This window comes from Pteropus alecto, unplaced genomic scaffold (genome assembly GCF_000325575.1).
Source record: "Pteropus alecto unplaced genomic scaffold, ASM32557v1 scaffold131, whole genome shotgun sequence".
Lineage (NCBI taxonomy): Eukaryota > Metazoa > Chordata > Mammalia > Chiroptera > Pteropodidae > Pteropus > Pteropus alecto.
Window position 1 is genome coordinate 13,734,726 of NW_006434709.1, and position 13,043 is coordinate 13,747,768.

Here is a 13,043-nt window from a genome sequence, read left to right on the forward strand (position 1 = left end):
AGGGGCCGGGGTTGGTTGCTTTCTCTTCTTTGTGACTAACAAAGTAAGAAGACAGAATATCAGGAAAACGACAGGCGAACAAAAACCCGTGACACCTGCCAATGGAAACAGCAGGGGCTGAGAGGAGGGCAGAGGTGTTCAGAAAAACCTTGTCCTTTTTCCATCAGAGGTTCTGGCAGGAGCAAGGCAGAAGAAAACTGGCCATCCTACTTAGAACTACTCTTCACTGCTGAGGCCCATGGAGGAAAGGCGACAGGCAAGCTTCAAACCTGGGTTATAATCTGTGGGCTCTACTTTACAACCAAAGCCCAGGCTGACGATATTGTGCCAGAGGCCCTACTCCCTCTAAATGTCAGTGTTGTCGTGGGACACACCTTTACCTTTCAAGTCCTGCTCTAATCTGGCCAGTGACAGAGTGACCAGCACAGGTTCTATGCCCGCTACTTTTACCTGCTCAGTTGATGCTAAAAACAACAGTCATTTTTAGAGAATTTTAAAGCGAGGCCTTTATAAAGAGTTATAGTCAACAGTAGTTTCAGAATAAGATATTGGAAAAGAATGGTTTTCTTTGTCATCAACTCAATCTCAATTAGCAGCAGCTTCCTGGCTCAGCCCAGTTTCCTCACTGCCTCATAAGCTGACATACCTGAAGCAGAGAGAGGGACATTTCTGGGCATGGATCCTACCCACACCAGCACCAGAGTTGGGGATCTCTGCCCTCTGATGTTCCCCAGTGCATCAGAATCAAGTGCCCTGATAACCCAAATGTCTCCCTTAAACCCGCTCAAATTTAACTCAAATTATATTGAGTCAAAATGCAGGGTGGGGTTAGGGTGGAATTGTCTGGTTCACTGCATTCCACTCGGTAAAAATCAAAATTTCTCCTCTGTAAAGAAGGATAAACTGGCTCTAAGAACCTATTAATAAAGTAAATTTAGATACTCCAGGCCCTCAAACATTTATCTACTACCTACTGCCAAGCTAAGCTGGTGGTAAGTGCTGGAGCTAAAATGCAGACTGACACATGGCTCCAGATGGAGTGCAAATGTTTGTGTTACCCAGGGTTTTCGATCACTGGTGCAGAAAGCCCAGTGCTGACTGAATGTTATCTGATGATACACACTTAGCTGTGGACATTAATTTACCCAGGCCTAGAAGCTTTAACCACCTCATTAGTTTGGGAATCTGAATATACAAGGCTCCTCTGTGGTAAGCCCTCATGAGGTCCTCTCCTACAGGGAGGGTCTCTAACTTGAGTTCCTGGCAGCCCCTGCAACCAACAGCAAATTCCATGAACCAAATAAACCCCAGGGCCAAACAGGCTAAAAAATCTCCAGTCCGAATGCACAAGAGCTTTAGCTCATTCTATCTATGGTATCCTTATTTTTGGAATAAGATTAATTAGACTGCCCAACATATAATCAGGGTTGGCTGTGAGGAATGGATAGTAAAAGAAGACACTTGAGGTTTTTAACAAAGTCATAACAATTTCTGGCACTGGCTCATGACAGGTTGGAGATGATGGCCAGCTTATGTTCTTCCCCATCTCCATTCTCCTAGATTTCTGGGTTACCGCAAAAAAAAGAAAAAAAAAATATATATATATATATTATTGCCAGCAGCAAATAAACAGAACAGTAGGTAGCATCCACACACAACTAAGAATTATGCTTTGTTGGCTGCTTTTATTCTCCCTATGAATATTTTTGTTGTTCTGTTCAGAAAAAAAAAAAAAAAATGGCAAAGGGCCTGATCTCATACATTATATGGACATAATCAAGGACACAATCTTCTTGGTATAAAAGAATTATGGCCCCTCAAAGGTAAACAATTTACTCCCTACAGCCTGGAAGACTGGACCCTATCGGAACAAAAATAAATGTTCAAACTAATTTCTACCTATGTAACCTTTACTGATTTTTTAAGCTACTTTCAAAACATCATTCAAAAAAAAAAAATCAATAAACAATCATACTAGAGTAAACATTAAGAGAGGAGAAAAATGGTTGAGATGTAGGAGGGAAAGTCTGGCTATAAAAACTCTAAAGGCGTATGTCACAATAATTCTAGCCTAGGCTCAGACAAGACTCACTTCAAAAAAAAAAAAAAAATCAAAATGTAATCAATGACCAGCCTTCACCCTCTCCATGTGGGCCCACTGCCTCCACCCTCCACACTCACCCTACAAACCACTTTCGAGACAGCCATCATGGTCTTAGGCAGAAGCATCCTTTATTTATCTAGTTTGTCTAGCCTGACCCACAAATTCCCTAAGAAAATGAGACAACGACACCTGCACAATGGAGAACAAAGAGCACGGACAAAACTCACTACAGATGAGATGGGGCTTCACTATATTTTGAAGAGTGGTCCCCAACCTTTTTGGCACCAGGGACCAGTGCTCCTATAAGAATCTAATGCCTGATCACCTGAGGTGGAGCTGAGGCAGTGATGCTAGCACTGAGGAGCGGCTACAAATATAGATGAAGCTTTTTGTTTGCTTGCCCGCTCACCTCCACTGTGTGGCCCAGTTCTTAAAAGGCCATGAACCAGTACTGGTCCACGGCCTGGGGGCTGAGGAATCTTGTTTTAGAGAACTTGTTCTCTAAAGAAGCAGGGAGAGAGAAAACCCTGACTGTTCCCCCCACCGGGCTCAAAGAGGAAATTGGGCTAATAATAGGGTAGGGTACAACCTGAGGCCCTTGCCTGTGGTCAGAGGTGTGTGGGTCGGTCTGCACACACAGCCATGTGGCTGTCAAGTTATAGGGTGGAGATCAAGTTAAAAATAAGGCTTTCTGGCAGCCCTGCCAACCACCAGCATATTTTCCTGGTGATGTCACTACAGATGTGGGGCTCTCTCCCTGGGCGTCAGCTTTTGGCTCAGTCCTACCACCACCTATGGAACTGCATCTGCCCTGGTAGAATATAGCATCCATTTTTAAACCACGGTGAGACAAAACCTGTTGGGTCTGTTATAGAGACTGGTTTAAGGTTCATAAAAAGCACATCAGAGACAGCCGCGGTAGCTCTGGTAAACAAAATGGGGATAAAATTTTCACTGTAGGCTAAAACCTCCCCTGCCCAAATGATGCGGTGAATTCATCAGAAGCTGAGTTTCCAAGGAGATGACAAACACCAGCCTTTTCCTCCACCCCCGAAGTAATAAAAAAGTGTTCGGGGAAGAAAGAAAGGGGAAAAAAACCCAAAAAACAAAAAACAAGAACACTGAATCCAATCCTTGCCACTTCAAAACGGCAGCCCAAATTTTCCAGAGAATTAATAAGACAAAGATTAATAAGAAAATGTAAAATTATTCCATGATCTTGTGGGATACAGATCACCTTGGAGCCAGTGGCCCAGCCTGGACCTTCCATTACCAACACTGTGCCCTGTTTAATGGGGAACACCAACCAAACATCTCTCTGACTGAAGGTAGTAAGCTCACAAATTACCAGAACATGGCCACTTTGTTACAGGTTCAAGAATGTCACATGGGAGCTTTCCCCAATGTGCACATCTCACTTATCGAAGTTCTCCTTTTCAAAAATATCAACCATTAATTGCAGAAAAAAACGAGGCAAGTCCATACTAGATTTTTCAAAAATATTTCCCACCAACAGTGTAAGACACTAAATAGCATTCTCACTTACCAGCCTCTCTCCAGAGAGGACCTCCAGCAGCTTGATGAGCATCCGTCCATCTCGAAGGTCAGTGTACAGGTCTGTGATCCGGCAGGACACTCTAGCGAGGTGGGAATTGACCCACTTGGTGAAGGTCTTCTTTTGCACGGCTTCACGCTCATCTGCAAGCAGAGGAGAGCTCACTTTACCACTAGTCACAAGCATGGGCAATGGCACCTGTGTGCCAGCAGTCACGGGATCCCAGAAAAAGGAAGAACAGCAAAGCTAAACTCTAATGAAACCTATACTTAGCTTCTCTTAAACACAATCAATTCTTTGGGTATATAAGAATCATGTAAGTCCTTGAACATTTTGAGCCCTTAAACATGCCACCAGTGGAATATCCTTTGCTTTCATGTCGCTTTCTCCCATCTCCGCTGAAGAGGCAGCAGGGTACAGTAGATCGCAGTGGGGTCCTTTGCAGTCCTGCCCTGTAGTGTTAACATTTGACTGGCAAAGTTTCTAATATATGTTATAGTTACTGTTCCTCCACAAGGCGAGTGTAAGGGAAGCACACAACACATGGAAAGATGTGGGGCAGACAAGCTCAGAAGACATGAAGAAACGCCTTCCCTGCACAAAGAACCAGGCATCACCTAATAAGATAAATTCACTCATGACCTTGATCTGCCATGACCCTTTAACCTATTGAGTCATAAGCCCTGTCAACAACACAGAAAATGGCAGGCAACACAATAGAGTGCAAAGAGATCTGGCTGGGCATGGAGAGAGCAGAGCTTGGGCCTATGGTTTTGCCAAAAATGTGCTCAGACATCAGATTTAGTGTCCCCTTCTGTAAGCTGAGTGGACAGCTACATCGCCAAACTTCAACTTTTCAAACTGAAAAGGTAACTGCTAGGTTATGCTCTAATGTGTGGTAACTGCACATCTAAGTCATCCAGGAAACAGTATTGTGTTTCAAGCCTCAGTGATCAAGTTCTGTCCAATTCAAAGGATAAAAGTCTAGACGTATATTCTCAGAATTGGCCCTTTACATTCCATACAAATAGGCTTCCAATCTTCTTGCCTCTGCAGAAGGTTCGAAAAGACTTTTGGTAGGGATCTACGGAATGTGCCCTGGACCCACCCACCTGTACTTCCTGACAGTTTTCAACAGTCATCTTTCTGATGTACAAAGCTTTGCTCACTTTCCTCACTTATGCTGGGAAAAAATTTAGAGTATTTAACCACTTATAGAAATTTAGTTACTTATGGTGTCCCACTGGGTTTTTTAGCCCATCCAACTTTTTATTTTATTAGATTCAAAAGATTATTTCCTCTAAGTGTAATAAGTAATGAAGCAAGTGTGGCGAAGTATGTTGCACGTAAGCTTATGCAGGACATAGGAAAGAACGCTTTCGTTATGCTGAAAGTCAGTCCCATTTCATTATGTCTCATTCCGCTGTGGTTTTCCCTTTTAAATAAGGAGTAGGACTAGTTTCATCAGCATGAATTTGCACACAAAGTACCCAAGACCTACTCTTTCCAGTGCAAGCTCCAAACCCACGAAGACGTTTACGCATTAATTTACAATAAAAGAAAGAGGATCCTACCAATTTTTTATGTATTTCAACACCAGTGGGTGACAACTAAAAGACCATCCTTGTTTATTGGGTGTGTACCAGGTGGCCTGGGAGTACTGGGTTCCCAGGCTGGCCAGAGGAGCATCCTGGGAAGGTGTGCCTGGAAGGCTTTGCTGAGGCCTCCATCCACCCACCACAAGGAGGGAGGAGGGAGGCAGAGATAAGGTGGGATAAGCCTTTACTGTTGCCAGCCTGGCAGGTGAGGCAGTTGGGGCCCTTGCCAAGACAGCAGCCACCTGCTGCAGCCAGCAGCTCCTCCCAGTCCAGCATGTCCCTAAAGGAACAGCCTGTCCAGAGGAAAAGAGGGCCTTTCCCCAGGAACAAAGGCCAACCAAAAACAAAAGATCAGAAAGGGCAGGATTGAGGGTAACAAGAAAAAGGCACTGAAGGGCACATGACAGACTGAAAAAGGAGCTGCACCAATAACATCATAATAGGTCACACAGAAAAGATCACATCCATTTTTAATCACACAATCATCCTGATGGATGGTAACTTTACAACAGTGACACAGGGAGCTGGGGTTTTTTTGTTGTTGCTGGTTTTTTTTCCCCTAAGAGCAGAATACACAGACAAATTAAGCTTCTCCTAGGTATGGTTCAGATGTATTTAGGGTCTGCATACATACACACACACACACATATATACATATATATATATATATATATAAAATATCTTTTATGTGCTATACTGGAGTTAGAAATCTCTTTCATAAAGCCCTTGATGGGTATCTCAGGCTGTTTAATTAAAGGGTTTGGGGCTCAAAGTCACTACCACACCCAGCCTATCAAGGGAACAAGATCAAAATGAAAACCTGCTTGGATTAAGCTATTTCTAAATAAACAAACATACAACATGTTCCTCAGTCAATTGTCATTTCTTTGGGTGAATCTCACATTACAGAACCACTCCAGGCTTCTTTCAGGTTGTGAATTAACAGGTCTCTTTACCAGGAGATTCCAAAGATTTGCTTCAAATGACAGCAAATGCACTCCCTACAGCACCCTGTCCTAAAGAGTTACAGCTCTCCCCATAAGGAGACACACACAGAGGTCATGAGTGGAGCAGAGAGAACTGAGTGGAAATAAAACAGGCTGAATGAGGATCTGTGCAGAGAGGGCTTCCCAGAGCTGCTGCAGTCCTCAGAAACGCCATTGGAGGGAAGGAAGAAAAAGGAGGAAAATAAGTTAAAAAATTAAACAAAAGGGTTGTGCCTTCTTGCCCTCTCTCTTGCTCCCCACTTCTCTAGCCTCCTCGCTTCAGGAGCAGGCTCCAGGTAGCATACGAGAAAAATCACACAGAGTCCAAGTTCCTCAGGCTCATGCTGCCACACCAGAAAAGGCGTGGAAGATTCCATCCAGGGACTGGACCAGAACCAACACCCTTATGACACACGAGGGGCAGGAAACGGGCTCAGTCGGAGACACAAAGCTCGCCCAGCTTAGCATGTCTTCTTACAATGGATCGCTTGGTGAACAACAATCACTTCTTAGGCCAGAAGGAGGGAAAGGAAGGGAAAAAAAATCTACCCAGCGGCTGGGCTGAGGATGAAGCTGCATGTCCTTGGGGACCCCGTCCTTTGTTCCACCCTTCCTGGGAAGGCACAATGACATCACCCCTGCAAACCCAACCCAGCAAGGCCAGGGCAGATCAGGCCAGACACTTGCCTGAAGAGCAGGAGGCCCTTGGCACCGACAGTGGAAGACAGTCCAGAGGCGTGTTTCCAAGCTCAAGCTGCTGTCACTCTGCTTGAGCTGTGTGAGGAGGTGGAAGGAGTAGCCGAGGGAAGAGAAACCATTTCTAGCTCTACAAGTATGAGCAAAGCTGGTGATGTGAAAGGGAGCTCTAACAAGCTCCCTTATTGATTTGGTTATTTAGATCAGTGGTCCCCAATGGGAGCGATTACGCTCCCCAGGGGTTACCTGGCAATGTCTGGAGCAGTTTCTGATTATCACAACTCAGGGGTAGGTGTTACCAGGCATAAGCTAAGTAGAAGCTGGGGATGCTGACGAACCCCCTACAGTGCATAGGACGACCTCCACAACAAAGGACTATCCAGCCCTAGATGTGAGCAGTGTGGGTTGGGTGGAGACATTCTGGGCTTACACCAATAGGAAGTGACATTCATAGTGTCTAGGCCCGCATTCTGCTGAGAGGGACAGCTGAGTTGGGATGCTATTCATTCATTATTCTCTTTACCACATCAAAGTCTTTTTGATCCAAATAGTTTGCATGTTGGCTGGTAGCAGCAGAAATTCCCTGCCCTCAGGCCCATCCATTCCACAAAGGGCTTGCAAGGCAAAGAAGCAGCAGCAGGGAGAACCACAAGGGTGGGCTCCATCTGGGTTGGTGTGATAGTGGACATTTCTGTCCCCCACGCCATTTCCATTCTCGTTTTTCCTTGTCAGGGTTTTGTACTGCTATTAATGAAGCCAAATCCTGCCAGCATCTCTTTCCAAGAGAACACAACGGAGTCAGACTCTGGTGGCAGGTTCCTACCCAGCCCTGCCCAGAACTCGGGAGGTGGTGGCTCCAAAAAATAGGCATCTCTTAGGCCTGCTCCCTGTATCTATCTCCCACCTGTGTCTGCCCCTCACCCCACCCCCTCCACACTGTATTTATTCAGATGGACTCACCTAAAGGTTGCTCTAAGACTCACCTAAAGGTTGCTCTAGCATTAAATGGGAGGAGGTAAAATGCACATAAAAGTGCCTGGCTTGTTATAACTGCTCATTAAATTAGTTCCTTCTCCTTTTCCCCAGCGAGGTACCATTCTCATCAGTGCAAACCACTTGAAAAATTTATCAAGGATCATGGAATCATATAATCTCAGGGAAGAACAAACCTTTAGAAGTCATCTGAATCAACCTTCTTTCAAAAGCGAAAAAATAATCCCACCTGGGCCAGCTCCTTAAAAATCCCAGGGAGGGGGAAGCTACATGTGTGTGGCAGGAAGTTGTTGAGTGGCAGAGTAAGAAAATGGTTTGTTCGTTCTCTTTTTAATTACAACAATAATAGCATTCACTGTGCACTCACTCTGTCCAGGGGCCGATCTCCACCTAACTTCTCTGCGAGGCAGGAATTAGTCACTCTCCAGGCAGACAGGCTCCAAAGCCTGGTTCTCAATCACCAGGCAATTAAAGCCTCTAGTGCAACAATTTTTTAAAAAATCATGTTTCAACGATTATTTCACCATCCTAACCCAAGTCCTTATTTTGTCAAAGGGTCTGTACCAACACTGGGTAACTCTAATTACTGGGATGGTGACTCCATAAAGACTAGATCTGATTCTGTGGCCACGGAGGCTTGCTACACCTTTGAAGCTACAGAAAATTGTCTCCTCACTCCTCCACATACGGGCAGGCCTTCAGGTGTAAGCATGCTCACTGATCCCTCTTTGCAATGACTGTCACAGTGTGCTGGGCAGAATGGAACCAAAGATGCTACCTGAGGACACTACTTAGCAGACTGGATATCATCACATACCTGCCGATTCAAGTCAGGACTTGAGGCAGCTGCAGCACTAGCAGCAGTCCAGAGGTGGGAAAGTGGGAAAACTAGAGAAGAAAGGGCAAAAAGAACGAGCAGCTCTCCAAAGGAAGGAGCTCGGTGACGCAGTCTACGTGTCAATGCGTGGGAGTCAGGAAGGACTCCTAACATTCTCTTAAAACAACTTTCCCACAAACACAAATTCTACCAAAATATCCCTGGAACCGAGAACCTGGGAACCAGAAGTGGTTCTAAGTGTGAACATTCCGCGAGCTAAATCTTTAGCTCTAAAGGCTCAGAGATGGATTAGCCAACCACCTAGAAAATGAGAACTATAGAGAAAACCCAACCTATATCTACATCGGCTTCTGATCCTTGGAAGGACTGACTTATAAGTGAAATTCTATTACAATGTTCTTTCCTGAAAACAGAATCTTGTAAGATGGCATGCCTGCAATACCACCATCACATGCGCCTGAACAGCAATTTATACTTTCTCAAAGCTCACGATATCTGCACAGCAACACTGTCAGAGAGGTGAACATCAGAGTTCCCATCATCAAAGCCCAAAAAGCTCAGTGAGGTTAAGAGGGATTAGGAGGCACGGCTACATCTTGTCTTCCAAGCATCTATATTCACTGTCTTTCTTCTGATAAATTACATGAAATTTTCAGAGGATGTCTTAGAGAAAGAGGATGAGATATTTAGATCAGAGAAACATATTTACTTAATTTCTACCAAAGGACAGTGAATATCCTCTCCCCATCATCATTCCCTTCTAGAAGTACATAATCGACTTCCTCTCTTTTTAGGGAATAACTATTATCAATATAGATGACTTTATATATTTATTTACTCTGAAGAATTTCCTGTAATTGGAAAAGTGAACACTGTGTGCAGCATGAGTTAAGCTATAGGATACAGAAATAGCAGAGGGCACTGTGTTATGGAAATAACTGTACAGCATCTTTCTGCAATGCCCTCTGCACAGACTGCTAAATAAACACAATCATATTCACCATATGCCACAGTTCTGGCTGTGAAAAGGGGTGGGAGACAGGGACAAAGAAAGGTCTGAAGATATGAGACATCTCTGAATAGAAAATAAGGGAAATACAGAAACGTTTGTTATTCCCCTAAAGACTGAATTTATACCTCATTTATGAGAGCAAATCTTCTACTTTTCAAATAGTCTGAACATGCTGGTATAACCCAAGAATATGTTCTATCAGGATCTTCTTCAGTCGGGCTAAGATAAGAGCCTAATGTAACTAAGAGCTGGCGATCATGTGCAATTTTTCTTTGTATAGACACATAGCTAAACTAAGTTAGGTATAGACTTGGGTTCACAGGAGAAAGGAAGTACAAGGATGGAAGCTGAGAAGAAAAGGAGACAATGAAGCAATCACTCCATGAAGACATCCTGAGTAAGGACTAATGTGAAGTTGAGAGTATTCATAAGCGCCAATATTTATCAAATGCATACTGTATATAAGAACTATGTCTAAGACAAAGTCTCTTGCCCTAAATGAACTAGAAGTCCTAGCTAGGGAAATAAAATGGAAAGTTAAAAAAATAATAAAAGATATCACAGAGTAGTACAAGATCAGTTGCCAAGAGAATGATTTCAACAGTATATTTTTGGGTGTTTGAAAGAAAAAGTTCACTACAGTGAGGACGGTTTCAGGCCCTACCCTCCAACAATTACTGGAGTTCCCCTTGCCTTGTGCCTTTCCCATTCTTACCCACCTTAAGCATCACTGCTATACTCAACTTCCCAATTTTTCAAAGTCATACCACGGTACCAAAACCTTCAGTGGCCTCCTGTCCACAAGACAGTCAAGATCTCTGGGCCTTGCCTTCGAGGGTCCCGAGCAGCCTTCCCTAGGTACCTACTTCCTCTGGGATCTTTCCTAGCTCACCATCTTTGTGTTCCAACCCGACAGGTCTTATTCATAATTTCCCTCACCTTACACATTCTTTTTTCTTCTTCACTTTTGCTTAACCATTTTCCTTACTTGGAAGGGATTTTCTCTTTTCTTACCCTTCCTTTAAGACCCAGGCCAAGATTAGCTTTTCTTATAGGCCTTCTTCATTTGATGGGATGTGGTCGGTGTCTGTCTGTCTGTCTGTCTCTCTCTTTTTAATGCCTATAGCACCCGGTCTTCCTAGGTGGTCTCCCATCCAAGTACTAACCAGCCCCGACCCTGCTTAGGTCCCAAGATCAGATGGGATCAGGCGTGTTCAGGGTGGCATGGCTGTAGACTTATCTTTTAATTATGTATCCTGTGTCTTATTCTCAGCAACTAGCTTGTATCTGCCTCTAGGGCAAGGACTCAACCCTGTATCTGTTCAGAGCCTGAGCATATGCCTGGCAGAGTGGGTGCACAATAAACACTTGTTGAATCAACTGGCAAAGCTTCAGTGCACAACGAATATGCTCTCAATAAAACTTGCTGCTGTTGGTTGTCGTACTGAAATTTTAAGGAGGAAAGAAATTCCACATCACATAGGCCCTAAATAGTTAAATGTTATCAATATATGGTACTAAAAATCACAATTGAATTGTTTCTTGCGACTGTTCCTCGATGTCTGATAAATGATAAAACTGTAATTTTGTGGTTCTTTCATATTAAAAGGGGCCCAAAGTGAACCTAAAAGTAAGACAAAATTGTTTGTTTTTGTTTTGTTTCTGGGTAACGGCCACCACAAACCTGTACAGTAAGAGTGAAGCTGCAAAACACATGAAGTTGTAATTAGAACATTATTTTAACATGACCCAAACAGGCCAATGGTCACAAGACTTAATTTATACTAATTTTAACAATGTATCCATTAAAGCTCAGTTATTGAGGTGGTAAAAAAAAAAAAAAAAAAAAAAGAATTAAAAACAAAAGAATATAGTAGGGTGAAGTCCCCACATATGTGCCGTAGCTTAAAAAAATAAATAAATCATTTCCCATGAGCAACATGCAAAATACACAGAGCAGGAAACCGGAAACAGGCAACTGGCTGTATTGATAATGGAGAATCAAACTGTTATCTTGAGGCAGTGGAAAGGAAGGAAACTAATCTTTTGACTGAAGGCCTCCCTGTGACGGATTAGTCTGGAGGCTTTTAATTTATATTTGCTGATTTGTATATAAATAGAACTTGAGTTAAAATGTTTTTCCTAAGAGTTTAACCAATTTCATGGACAAAACGCATGTAAACAGCTGTTCTAAATGCATGCGTAGCAGCAAATATGCAATTCTCTACTAATACTTAACAGTTTGATACGTAGACCATAGAACTATAAACTGTGTATAACCTTTGCATCCATGCTTTACATTAGCAGAGCAGGCCCTGCTTGCAGCTTACGGAAGGCCTATTTTGCCAACACAGTGCCTAGTTTGCCAACATGGAAACCAAAGCTCTGCAGGGGGAACCTCTGAGAGGATGACAACAATAAACTGAGACATTAAGCCAATTTCCAAGGGTCCCGCCTGCCTGTTGTGGTTAACACTTCAAGGTGAGCCCCGTAAAGTCATAATCTACAAAAAGCCAATACTATGGAGGAGGCTGAGGTTATGGTAGGGACGAACTCTGAAAGCAAACAGGCAGAGTAACACCATTAACTCTTCTAAGATGAGAGCTAAGGCAAGAACTAGGGTGAATTAACAGTAGCAGAAAACACCAAAACCAAGAGAGAGAAGTGTCTTCAAAAAATACAAACCTTATGAAGAAATCGTTCATGAAATTTGCCTGAAAAGGGGCGGCACACTTCAAAACTGCCTTCGTATGTACACAGGAAGCCATGTCATGAGTCTGCTAATCTGCCACTCTCCAGCCCTAAGGGACAGGCCAGCAGGAAACGGCCTGAAACTGCTGCCGGGGAGAACTGGTAGAACAGAGGATGAAGTCCGTCCTACGCTCCTCCTATGCACTGTAGATGCTGTGTTAGGATCTTCGCTAAATTGACCCTTGCTTATTACAAGCCATTAGTTCTAACTAGAAGAGGCAAAGGTTTCGATGATCCACTTAAGAGCATGTGACTAAGCAAAGGCACATCCAAGATTAGAATCCACATCTGAACCCTGAAGAAACCCAGAGCTCCCACCCACTCACACTAACATCCCACACTGCCCAAGGAAAACAAGATGTTACCTCCCCAAAACGACTGGGGAAAAAAAAAAATTCACAGTCATCCATCTCAGGTTGGTTCCTTCATAACTGAAAAGATCAATTTAAAATAGACATCAGCAATCTCCAACATGTAGCCTGTTTTCATATATAGGCTTGGAGCTAGAAT

The 13,043-nt window shown here is 43.5% G+C and overlaps 1 protein-coding gene and 1 pseudogene across 1 annotated transcript in view; both read right to left on the reverse strand.

The window, feature by feature from the left end:
- Nucleotides 1-13,043, reverse strand: part of SPTBN1 (spectrin beta, non-erythrocytic 1) — a 93,219-nt gene that overhangs the window by 53,994 nt on the left and 26,182 nt on the right. The window contains 1 exon segment of the mRNA XM_006927044.3: nucleotides 3,651-3,802. Coding sequence (XP_006927106.1) covers nucleotides 3,651-3,802 — 152 coding nt within the window.
- LOC112477972 lies at nucleotides 10,900-11,018 on the reverse strand (annotated as a pseudogene).